The sequence below is a fragment of the Erythrolamprus reginae genome, chromosome 2 (assembly GCF_031021105.1).
Source record: "Erythrolamprus reginae isolate rEryReg1 chromosome 2, rEryReg1.hap1, whole genome shotgun sequence".
NCBI lineage: Eukaryota > Metazoa > Chordata > Lepidosauria > Squamata > Dipsadidae > Erythrolamprus > Erythrolamprus reginae.
Genome location: NC_091951.1, coordinates 169,719,881 through 169,732,665, shown reverse-complemented (window position 1 = coordinate 169,732,665; position 12,785 = coordinate 169,719,881). Strand labels below are relative to the sequence as shown.

The 12,785-nt window shown below is 43.9% G+C and overlaps 1 protein-coding gene across 1 annotated transcript in view; it reads right to left on the bottom strand.

Moving 5' to 3' along the window:
• Positions 1-12,785, bottom strand: part of ERN1 (endoplasmic reticulum to nucleus signaling 1) — a 111,603-nt gene that overhangs the window by 12,185 nt on the left and 86,633 nt on the right. Inside the window, exons 10-15 of the mRNA XM_070740367.1 lie at positions 12,251-12,407; positions 9,645-9,763; positions 7,201-7,392; positions 3,662-3,923; positions 3,380-3,470; positions 2,100-2,289 (exon numbers count right to left, since the gene is read on the bottom strand). Of these exons, the coding sequence (XP_070596468.1) occupies positions 2,100-2,289; positions 3,380-3,470; positions 3,662-3,923; positions 7,201-7,392; positions 9,645-9,763; positions 12,251-12,407 (1,011 nt within the window). The remainder of the gene's footprint in view (positions 1-2,099; positions 2,290-3,379; positions 3,471-3,661; positions 3,924-7,200; positions 7,393-9,644; positions 9,764-12,250; positions 12,408-12,785) is intronic.

Sequence of the window (12,785 nt, the reverse complement as noted above, 5' to 3'; positions counted from 1 at the left end):
ATGGTCCTTTGGTGTTTGGGACTACAATTCCCATGAAGTGTGTGACCCAAAAAGTAGCGGTAGAATTGGGAAATGTAAATCGGTTAGGCTTTGAAACTTTGGGCTATGAAAATTGAGTTTAAAGCCCTATATGGCTTAGGACCAGTTACCTACGGGACCGTCTCCTACCTCATGTATCCCAGTGGCTGGTTAGATCCCACAGGGTCAGCTTTCTTCAGATCCCATCAGCCAAGCAGTGCCCTCTGGTGGGGTCTCTAGGAGAAGGGCCTTCTCTGTGGCAGCTCCAGTCCTTTGGAATCCTCCCCCCAGAGATTTGTACTGCCCCCCACTTTTCTGGCCTTCCGGAAGGTTTTTAAAGACATACGTTTGCCGGCAGGCCTGGGGCTGTTGAGCGTGAACACTCTGCTCTGGCCTAAATCTTTTGGGTTGAGATGAATCGGTCAAATGGTTGTATACATCGGGTTTTAAGATTGGTTTTTAAATTTGGGGTTCGGATAAAATGGTTGGGTTTTTATCATTATTTAATTGTATGGGTTTTTTTTTACCTTGTAAGCCGCCCTGAGTCTATGGAGAATTAATAAATAAATTTACAGAGCCTTGTAATTGGAAGGAGGCAAAAACAGAATAAACGAGATTCTCTTGTGGAGCTGTAAATTCAGAGATCCCACCAGATAACAGCAGATCAAACATAGAGAGAGGCACAAAGGAAGACAGGAGAGGAGAAGAAAGAGAATATCAGCCTAGGGAAGAAGAGGGAGCCTAAGGAGAGAAAGGTACTTAGGAATTTTGAAGGGAAGGCTTTAAAGCAGAGGCCTTCAAACATGGCAACTTTAAGACTTGTGGACTTCAACTCCCAGAATTCTCCAGGCAGGATAGCTTTATATCTGAACTGAATAGCATAGCTGGTTGGAGAATTCTGGGAGTTGAAGTCCACAAGTCATAAAGTTGCCAAGTTTGAATGCTTTAAAGGAAGAGAGATACAAAGTTCGCTGGAGAGCAAGAGAGATAAGAGGCAAAGCCTTCAAATTAAAGGAGAGACAGAAAGATTTCTGGTGAATGAGATGCATAGGGGAAAAAGCCCAGAACTGTATCTGCTACCTATAGAGACCAGAGGAAGAGACAGCTTGGGGGTACAATGGGATTATGTTTTGGTTGGCACACCCAAAGTTTTTTTTTTCAAAAGGCAACTGAACTTCCTTTGTTTTCCTTTGAAGATATTTCGCTTCTCATCTAAGAAGCTTGTTCAGTTCTGTTTCATCCAAGAAGCTTCTCCAATTCTGGAGCTTCTTGGATAAGAAACAAAACGTCCTCAAGGAAAAACAAAGAAAGTCCAGTTACCTCTCGAGAAAGCACTTTTGGGACAACCATGACCTGGATGACTGAGACATCTCCACAGACATTCAGCCAATGGGGAGAAGGGGCTGCCGAGTTTCACCAGAAGACTGGGCTTCAACCTGAAAGCAAAGCGGAGGGCCAATATGTTTTTATGGGGTGAATTTTAATGTCATAAGTTGCCTGTGTGTGAGTTGCTCAGCCATATAAATTTATTTAATAATAATAATAATAATAATAATAATAATAATAATAATAATAATAATAATAATATCATCACCATTATCATCATCACATGAACGATACTATATTTTTGGATTATAAAATGCAGCTCCCCCCCAAAAAAGAGGGTGAAAAATTGGGTGTTTCTTATACTCCGAATTTAGCTTTTTCGAAGCTTTCCCCCCCAAGCTCTTACGAGGTGCTAACAATTTTCCCAGCTTGCAGGCTTGTTTCCATTGCTACTCCCTCTGAAATAGTTTTTTTCAGCCCTAACACGGTGCTAACAATTTTCCCAGCTTGCAGGATTTTTTCATTGCTGCTCTGAAGTTTTTTCCAGCCCTAAGTCTTTGCAAGGTTGTTTTCATTGCTACTCCCTCTCAGAATATCTTTTTTCCAGCTCTAACCAGGGGATAAAATAATGTGCTGACTAAAGACACTAGACAGATGAATACCTGGTAGGTAAATCCCCCCCCCCTATTTTCCTCCCCCAAACCTAAGGTACATCTTATACTCCAGAAAAAATACAGTATATAATTCAGGCTTACCTCCTGTAAGGTGGCAGCACAGAGTTCCAGAGCAATGTACTGGAACTGGCGGTCCCTCTCTGTGCAGAAATAGCGGATTACATGAGGGTGCTCATCAGATTCACGCAGAAGCTGGACCTCCCGGTCAGCAAAGCTGAAACATTCGGGGAGAATTCTCTTCACAGCAACGTCTCTGTTGTCAAACGTGCCCCTATAAATATTCCAACGTACAAGGGGGCAAGGATTTAGCATCCATCTATACAGTTGGCTAGGATGTCACCTCTAATTTTATTTATTTTATTTTATTTTATTTGTCAAACAAGTATAGTATTATAGTACATATTAACATAACATAACATAAGTAGAACCTAGTAATAGAAAGGATAATAAGACAGTACGACAGGGACATTAGGCACAAAAGTGCACTTATGCACGCCCCTTACAGACCTCTTAGAAAAGGGAAGAGGTCAATTGTAGATAATCTAAGGTTGAAGATTTTGGGTAATGAGTTCCAGGCAGTGACCACTCTATTGCTGAAATCGTATTTTCTGCTGTCAAGTTTGGAGTGATTTACATTCCGTTTGTATCTATTACGTGCTCTTGTGTTGTTGTTAAAGGTGAAGTAGTCACTGACAGGGAGTACATTATGATGTATGATTTTATGAACAACAGTTAAATCAGTTCGGAGACGACATAGTTGTAAATTTTCTAGATTTAGTATTTGAAGTCTGGAGGAGTAGGGTAATTTGTTACGTGAGGAGGAGAGGAGGACTCTTCTTGTGAAGTATTTCTGGACTCCTTCAATTGTATTAATATCTGATATGCAGTGTGGATTCCACACAGGTGACCCCTCGCATCCTGGACGTTCCTACCCTCAAAATGACGCTATAGAGCATTGCAGACCAAGACAACTAGACACAAGAACAGTTTCCCCCCGAACACCATCACTCTGCTGAACAAATAATTCCCTCAACACTGTCAAACTATTCATTAAGGCTGCATTACTATTACTATTAGTTTTCTCATCGTTCCCATCACCCACATCCTCCCTGTAACATACAGTTACATGACTGTAACATTGTTGTTTCTATCCTTATAGTTTATATTGATTGGTTCCTAGTATGATTTGATTGCTTATTTGACCCCTATGACAACCATTAAGTGTTGCACCTCATGATTCTTGACAAACGTATATTTTCTTTTATGTACACTGAGAGCCTATGCGCCAAAGACAAATTCCTTGTGTGCGTCCAATCACACTTGGCCAATAAAGAATTCTGTTCTATTCTATTTTGCTTTACCTATAAACAATTGTCCCCTCGGCTCCATGTCCAAGGACATCCTTTGGATTGAAGGAAATCTTTCCAACCACAATGGTGCCTGAGTTTCCATCTGAAAAGCCATGAAAGAAAGAGAAAGAAAAAGAACCACACATTTACATTTACCTGAACTTTAAAAAAATACTACAGATATTTTGGCCAAGCCCTCAACTCTGACCCATTAGGCTTGATGGGAAATAACATTAATCCTAATCCCACAGGGTGTGTGTTTGAGGGGGGATATACTTAGTAGAGTTTTGGCACCTCCTTCAGGTTCAGTGGAAAGGCAGCTTCCAATGTCAGAGGCAGAAAGGTTGGAGTAGGCAGAGTGGTTTGACGTCTTTGGTGACATAGTTGGTGAGCTGGTGGCTGAGCCATCTTGCCTGACGCAAGGACCCTCCGGAGGTTCTGGCTCAGGAGGAAGGTCTATCGGACGCCTGAAAGGCTGCTGCTTCAACAACCGCAGCTTCTCTTCAATCTGTTTCTGGAACTGCTGGTGTTGGCGCTGTTGCTGATGGTGCATGCTCTTAAAAGAATAACAGCAATAATTGTCACGCTGAATATTGCCAGCCTCAGAGACATTCAGTAATTTAAGAGTTAACATGGGTGCCTTGTCATTAATCACCTCCCATATTTTATGTAATATCCTGCCTTGCCATTTCCGCCTTCTTGCTCTCTGCCTTTAAGACTCTATGATGTGAGCTTTTGTTCCTTTGTCTATCAAGACACTGTTTATTTTTACTTTCATAAGAAAAGGAAAGCTTGTTTTGAAATAACAATGCTTGGATCTCTTAAATCCATCACCTCCGCGGTGTAAAGTTCAAACGGACTTTTACAATCCGTGACAATAATAACAAAACCTTAAGGAACAGGAATGAGCTGATATGATCTTCTAAATCCCTCTTTCCTTAAACCCTTCAAATCATGCTTTCAATTTCATATGTAGCTAATTCTGGGAATTGGAATACCAAGAGATATTGGTGTGGAAAGCTTCTGAAAAGATTAAAAAAAGATCACATTCATTGAGATGGAGGGGGGGGGGTTATACTATATGAGGCAGGGGTGTCAATTCAAGGCCCATGGGCCAAATCAGACACATGTGGTACTTAGATCTGGCCCATGGGGCCAACCCGGAAGCAGGGAAGGACCAACCTGTGGTGCCTCTGCAGGTGAAAAATGAGCTTGTGAGGGCTGTGGGTGCCCTCGCCGAGCTTTATTTTCACTGGCAGAAGATTGCAGCAGGTTGTTGCAGCTGAAAACTGAGCTTGGGAGCCCATTTTCTCTGGCAGGGTGCTTGGGCCACCACAGGCGCACCCCTGACACGAGTGTTGAGCTGGCCATGCCCCCCACAAGGTAAAACACAACCCTGATGCCGCCCTCAATGAAATCAAGCTTGACACCCCTGATGAAAGGGTTAACTCTATCATTGGATTTAATTTTCACACCACAGTGCCCACAGAAGTCTGATTTCCTATGGAGAAAATTCTTGGCAAATCCAAAATAAATGTTTCTGTATTACAAGATTATTTATTTTCCTTTTCACATAGAAAGCAGAAATTGAGTGGCATGTCTAAAGGGTTCCTTATCAACCTCCCCCCTCCCGAACATGTCTATACCTCCTTATCCATGCCCAACCATTCACTATTGTGGTATTATTAAGACCTCCCTAGCTCAAGAGTTCATAAGAAAATATTATTTTACTGAAAGAGTAGTAGATCCTTGGAACAAACTTCCAGCAGACGTTGTAGATAAATCCACAGTAACTGAATTTAAAAATGCTTGGGATAAACATATATCCATCCTAAGATAAAATACAGGAAATAGTATAAGGGCAGACTAGTTGGACCATGAGGTCTTTTTCTGCCGTCAGACTTCTATGTTTCTATGTTTCTATGGAATATAATTCGAGCCTGGATATTGCTTTAAAACAGCGTTTCCCAACCGGTGTGCCGCGACACACCGTCAGGTGTGCCGCGGCGAGAGGCGGCGGAGGAGAGTGGGCGGATCGGGCGGGCAATGGGGCAGGGGGGAGAAGCCAGGGACGCGTTTGGCCGGGAGTCCGGGACTGTGTGGCTTTGCGCCATGAAGAGAAAACGGCCGACTTTTCCCTGCTGCCGTTTTCTCTTCATGGCGCAAAGCCACACAGTCCCGGACTCCTCGCCCCAAGGCAGGAGGCGGCGGCGGAGGAGAGTGGGCGGGCAATGGGGCAGGGCGGAGAAGCCAGAGGCGCGTTTGGCCGGAGGCACCGTGGGGAGGCAGGGGCAGGGAGGTGCGGCAGTAGGAGTAAAGGGAGCCGCGGCTGCCCCTGTCTCCCCACGGTGGCAATGGCATCGGGAGTGCTAATAGCGGCGGCGGCGGGAATAGGGGGGGGGGGCTGCAAGTGGAAGCCTCAGCCCTGGAGCCCCCTCGCACCCATGGCTTCTCATCGATGCCTCTGCCTGCCCGATCCGCGGGAGTGCTAATAGCGGTGGCGGCGGCGGGAATAGCGGGGGGGGCTCCTGCCCGCCGCTGCTATTAGCACTCCAGCGGATCTTGCAGGCAGAGACATCGACGAGAAGCCATGGGCGCGAGGGGGCTCCAGGGCTGAGGCTTCCACTTGTGGCTGTCCACGCCAGCCCGATCCTTCCTTCTCTCAAGCTTTTTTGGGGTGCGGCTTCTTCCACAGCGGTGGCTGCAGCGGCGCTGGCGATCCGGCCGCTAGCCGCTCCAAGCGCTGTGGGAACGCCCACCCCTCTCACAGTCCTGTCCCGGGCTGTCAGTAAAGGGGCTGCTTGCTTGGAACATTCAAACTAAGGGAAACCTTCGCTGGCCTCCACAGAGAAGAAAGGAAGAGAGAGAACGAGAGAGAGCAACAGAGAGAGAGAGAGAGAGTGATAAAGAACAAGAGAGAGAAAGCATGAAAGAGAGAGAAAGAAAATAAGAGAGAACAAGAGAGAGAGAGATTAAGAGAGAGAGAAAGAAAAGAGAGAGAGAGAGAAAATAAGAGAATGAAAGAGAGCAACAGAGAGAGAGAAAGAACAAGAAAAAGCACGAGAGAAGAAAAGCAAGAGAGAAAAAGAGATAGCAAGAGATACTGAAAGAAAGCAAGAGAGAGAGAGAAAAAAAGATAGCAAGAGAGACAGGAAGAGGAAAGGCGAGAGAGAGAGAAATGAGAACAAAAAGGGGAGGAGAAATGAGAAAATGATTGAGGCAGAGAATGAGAGGAGAGAGAAACAAGAGAGAGAGAGAGGTGATTCTTGAAGCATATGGTAAAAAGCACCCAAATAATAAGAAAAAACCCCCAGCCCTCACCTGTTTTTGAAAAGAATAAAAGAGAATTAAACCCCAGCCCTCACCTGGTTTTGGAAATGTTTGGAGTGTGTATACATACACACACATAAGGGGGGGAGAGAGAGACAGGGATGGAAAAAGAGGAGAAGTGAAAGGGAGAAGGAATGAGGGAAAAAGGGAGGAAGAGAGAGAAATGAGAAACATGAGAGAGAAAAGGGGGAAAGACAGGAGAAGTACCCAGAAATGAGACAGCGGTATAAATTTCAGGAGGGATGATTGATGATTGACTGTATTTATAAGGGGATGTTACATGGGATTATATATATGAGGGGGTTATTTATGTATGTATGTATGTATGTATGTATGTATGTATGTATGTATGTATGTATGTATGTATTTATTTATTTATTTATTTATTAGATTTGTGTCATTTTGGTTGGTGGTGTGCCCCAGGATTTTGTAAATGTAAAAAGTGTGCCGCGGCTCAAAAAAGGTTGAAAATCACTGCTTTAAAACGATGGCTATACACATACCATGGGGTAGGTAATAACAAAGGCTATCCAGCCAACAACCAGGAAAGTGCTTAAGAGAACGGTGGCAAAATCCTTCAGGATGGAGTCAACCGGAGCCTCTGGTCGGGTTGTAGTTTGGCTGGTTGTCTCGGCAGCATTCTCTGGAACAGGGTGTGGCAAATTCTCCCCAGGACTACCAGCCATATTAATCGCCTGAGAAACAAGAACTGCATCAATTTGAATGATCCCCTCTCTGCTACAACAGCTTAGGCTTGTTTCTTGAACAATTAAGAGAAAATACTGCAAACGGGCCCCAGCAAAAATATAGCAAATTTTCAAATGTTAAGTTTCACATTTCAGATTCATGGAAAAAAAATAATTAATTCTGTAGAAATGTAGAAAGTAGCCAACTCCTCCTAGTTGATGTGCTTCTTCTGCCTACATTCAAAGGCAGGCTAGCGATATTCCTCAATCTATATTGGACTCATGCATGAGTGAGTGAGACTTCAGTGAACTCTCATCCAGGGATCGGGCATGCTTAATATATCTTCTGCAGAGCTCCTTATCATGTTACACAGCAAGCCCACCCACACGCTCGGTCTCCTGTTCCTCTGCAAGACCTATAAAATTGATTGCAGCCAAGAGAGCTGCAAACTTTTCCTGTGCATCTCCAGCAAATGAAATGCAATCATTCCATTTTGAATGCAGAGTTGTTGCATAGAAATAAGATATAATTGGGAATTAGCTCAGTAGCAAAATAATGGTCAAACCATTTGAAGTAGTCTGAGGATTTAGTCTTAAGGTCATCAACAGGGCCTATTAACACACTTTTAAATGGGAAATACATTGTGCTAGAATTTATTGTTACATTACACGTGGCTTATTAAAATGTGTGTCAGAACCCCCCCCCCCTACTGTTCACATCTTCTTTTAAACAGGTTAATTTGGATAGTTAGGGTTTCTAACTGATCTCGAAGTAGGATTTTTAATCCTAGTTCTTTATTGCTGATTTTAGATAGTTTTGTGGAATTCTGGAGATCATAATATTCATTTGATATTTGTGTTTATTTTTGTTTTGAAAAAACAAAGGCTGTTTGGCCTTTAAGAATGACATAAGCTCCTGAAAAGAAAATACATGAATGATATACTATTTGCTTGGGGAAATGTACTGACAATACAGTGGTACCTCAAGATACGAACCCCTCGTTTTACGAACAACTCATGATACGAACCCGGGGTTCAGAAAAATTTTGCCTCTTCTTACGAACTTTTTTCGAGTTACGAACCGGCGTTCGGAGACTGCTGGGAAGCGGCGCGGCTGTTTTAAAAGGTGACAGCCGGGCGGCGGGGCTTCCCAGAAGCCTCCCGAACGCCGGTTCGTAACTTGAACAAAGTTCGTAAGAAGAGGCAAAATTTTTCTGAACCCCGGGTTCGGTTCGGGAGGTTGCTGGGAAGCCCCCCAGCCCGGCTGTCACCTTTTAAAACAGCCGCGCCGCTTCCCAGCTGTCTCCCGAAGCCGAACGCGGAAGTATTCCCAGCTGTCTCCTGAACGCCGAACTATTATGAAAGTAAAAATAAAGTGTCTTGATAGACAAAGGAACAAAAGTTCACATCATGGAGTCTTAAAGGCAGAGAGCAACTCCGGGTTCGGGGGGGTGCTGGCAAGCCCCCCAGGCCGGCTGCGACCTTTTAAAACAGGCGCGCCGCTTCCCAGCTGTCTCCTGAAGCCGAACGCTAAAGCCGAACTTCCGCGTTCGGCTTCGGGAGACAGCTGGGAAGCGGCGCGCCTGTTTTAAAAGGTCGCAGCCGGCCTGGGGGGCTTCCCAGCACCCCCCCGAACCCCGAACCCGGGTTCGGGGGGTGCTGGCAAGCCCCCCAGGCCAGCTGCGACCTTTTAAAACAGGCGCGCCGCTTCCCAGCTGTCTCCTGAAGCCGAACGCTAAAGCCGAACTTCCGCGTTCGGCTTCGGGAGACAGCTGGGAAGCGGCGCGGCTGTTTTAAAAGGTCGCAGCCGGCCTGGGGGGCTTGCCAGCACCCCCCGAACCCTGAACCCGGGTTCAGGGGGGTGCTGGGAAGCCCCCCAGGCCGGCTGTCACCTTTTAAAACAGCCGTGCGGCTTTCCAGCAGTCGCCGAAAGCCGTTTTTTTGTGGGGGGTTTTTTGGTTGCACGGATTAATTGACTTTACATTGTTTCCTATGGGAAACAATGTTTCATCTTACGAACCTTTCGTCTTACGAACCTCCTCCTTGCACCAATTAAGTTCGTATCATGAGGTATTACTGTATTTGATGGTTGAATCCGCTTAAGAAAGGCTGTTAAGGAAGCTCATCCTATAATCTGCGAGAAATTGCATCTAAGATCTTTATTATACTGACTTCCATTTATGTACATTTGTTTTATACAACTGGAATATTCTCTACTAAATTTGCTAACTGGGTGTTTTTTTAAAACAACAAGAACAAACCTCTTCAAAAACTTTTTTGTCTGAATCTGCTGGGATCACATTTTCCTGACGTTTCGGCAAGTTGCTTGGAAATTTCTCCAGGATCCTGGTTGAGGCTGATAATGGGGTCTCATGATGCCCTTCAAATAGGAACATAGTTTCTGTTATTCCCACGAAATGGCTCGAAAATATGGCAGCAGTATCAAGAATACAAGAAAACAAGGAGCAGTCCCAGTAGATGATCAAAATGATTAATCAAGATGATTAATTTAACTCAGAATTCAATTTCCAATAGTGACCAATTTCTTGGAATATTGCAAACAAGACAGGAAGATAATAACTCTCCTTCCTTGTTATATATTTCCAAGTCTGGCTGTGCCACTCAGCTATCATAGTAGCAGTCACTCATAAGCAGGGGCGGGCTTCCATTCGCAGCCCTATCAGAACAGGCTGGGAGCGAGTGCCCCCCCTGCGCACCCCCGTGGGGGATTTAGCTTCTGCGCATGCGCAGATGTCTAATCTCGCGCGAGGATGAGATTTCTGGGGTTTTTTGCTTCTGCGCATGCACAAAAGTGATAAAAAACCCAGAAATAGCCTAAAAAAGGGCAAGTGGCCGCTTGCTGCTGCCGTTCGGCCCGCTCGCCACTGTTTGCCCCCACACCCTTGTGCCTGTCACGGTGGCTCCCTGCCGCCTTTTTCCCTGCCTGCTCCTGGCGCCCCTCGCAGCAGCGGCTCTCCCCCCACTCCCACCCGCTGTGCTGCACTGCGAGCTGCCTGCCCGGTCCTTATCTTGTCTGCAGGGGCACCACAGACATGGTATGGCCGGAGATGGGCAGCAGCTGGAACAGCGCGGACATCTTTCCAGCAGTAAAAATTGTCGGCTTCTTTGCTTCCGCATGTATGGAAACAAAAACACCTGGTAATTTTTTACCGGAATCGCTCCGACTGTTCATGCACAGGCGTGCATGAGCAGCTGGAACCAGAACAGGCCTACGTGCTCCACTTTCCACAGCGGAACCACCATTCCGGGCGTTCTGGCTGTAGTTCACCCCTGCTCATAAAGTTGTCTTTCTAAGACTGGAATCTATATGGCTCCAGAAATTTGTTGTCATCCCTTCCCCAGAATCCCTCCTCATTGGCCAGGCTGGCTGAGAACGCCTGGAGTTGTAATTCCACATATATCCAGAGCCAAAAGTTCTTTACACCAGTCGAAGAGTTTACTTAATCTCACTTAAAAAGAGAAAACATAACAGAATAACAGAATCTGAAGCAACCGTGGAGGTCTTCTAGTCTGACCTCTTGCTTAGGCAGGAAACTCTACACTACTTCAGACAAATGGTTATCCAATCTCTTCTTTAAAACTTCCAAGATTGGAGCATTCACAACTTCTGGAGGCAAGCTGCTCCACTGATTATCAGGAAATTTCTCCTTAGTTCTAAATTGCTTCTCTCCTTGTTTAGTTTCCATCCATTGTTTCTTGTTCTACCTTCAGGTGCTTTGGAGAATAGTTTGACTCCCTTTTTCTTTGTGGCAACCCCTGAGATATTGGAACATTGCTATCATGTCTCCCTTGGTCCTTCTTTTCATTAAACTAAACAAACCCCAATTCCTGCAACCGGTTTTGAATTCTGTTGTGGAATAACTCTGTGGGATAGTTGCATATTATATCTTTTTACATTAATACAATGGATCTGAAAAGAATCACATTGCTAGTTCATTAAAGCGTCAGTTCTGGGTTTCAACTTACTGCAAGTGAATGAATTCAACGTCAGGACCTCAAATGTAACTCTGGAGCATACTTTTTGTAATTCATAATAATCTTATTATATTTAAAATGACTTTTCCCCTTCCAAGTTCTCCTTCCTGGTATATATTTTGCAAAAGCCAAAAACATAGAGATCTTTCTTTAAAACTTTAAATTAAAGCAAGTACAGTGTTCCCTCGATTTTCGCGGGTTCGGACTTCACGAATAGCCTATACCACGGTTTTTCAAAAAATATTAATTAAAAAATACTTCGCGGGTTTTTTCTATACCACGGTTTTTCCTGCCTGATGATGTCATACATCATCACCAAACTAATAATTTTTGCAAATAAATAACAAAAAAAATAATTATTGTTAATAAATAATTATGTTTATAAATATCAGGATTACTAAGTGTCTTATTCAATGGTGAATACCAGTAATAATGGTGAGTAAATTGTTGTTAAGGGAATGGGAAATAGTAATTTAGGGGTTTAAAGTGTTATGGGAAGGCTTGTGATACTGTCCATAGCCAAAAATGGTGTATTTACTTCCGCATCTCTACTTTGCAGAAATTCGACTTTCGCGGGCAGTCTCGGAACGCATCCCCCGCGGAAATCGAGGGAACACTGTATAACATGATACCAATTGACTAGCTTCTGTGAAACTGCTTTTTTGTGCATTATTGTTAGTATATTCATAGAAAAGAGAATTCTATTATTTTTCCATTTCTTGTTCATTAAAAATCAATTTTAAAAATGGAAGGGCAGTTGGATTTACTTGAACAGTATGCTTCAAGAATGTACGGTAATACTGGTACTTATTTTAATTTTCCATTTTGTTCACCAGAGGGCATTATAATGTAGAAAAAGCCTTTCAGGTACCTATTAAAAGCCAATGGTTCCTCAGATAATGGAGTCCTTTCTTTGATTTAAATTCAGGCTGAAACCTTAAATCAGTACTTGGGGTGATCACACATTCTTCAATGGTGACTCCTTGTATTTTGGGGCCTTCTATCAATGGAATCGGACTTCCCCGGGGCTAGAGAAAGAGAGAGGAACAATGACAAAAATGTGGAATCTTAAGGTACAGGAATGGAACATTTTATTATTATTATTATTATTATTATTATTATTATTATTATTTTATTATTTATTAGATTTGTATGCCCCCCTTCTCTGAAGACTCGGGGCGGCTCACAACAGTAATAAAAAACAGTATAACAATGGGACAAATTTAATAATAAAATACATAAAAACTCCAACAATTAAAAACCGTACAGCACATACACACCAAACGTGAAATATAATAAGCCTGGGGGAGATGTCTTAGTTCCCCCATGCCTGGCGATATAGGTGGGTCTTAAGTAACTTGCGAAAGACAAGGAGGGTGGGGGCCGTTCTAATCTCCGGGGGAAGT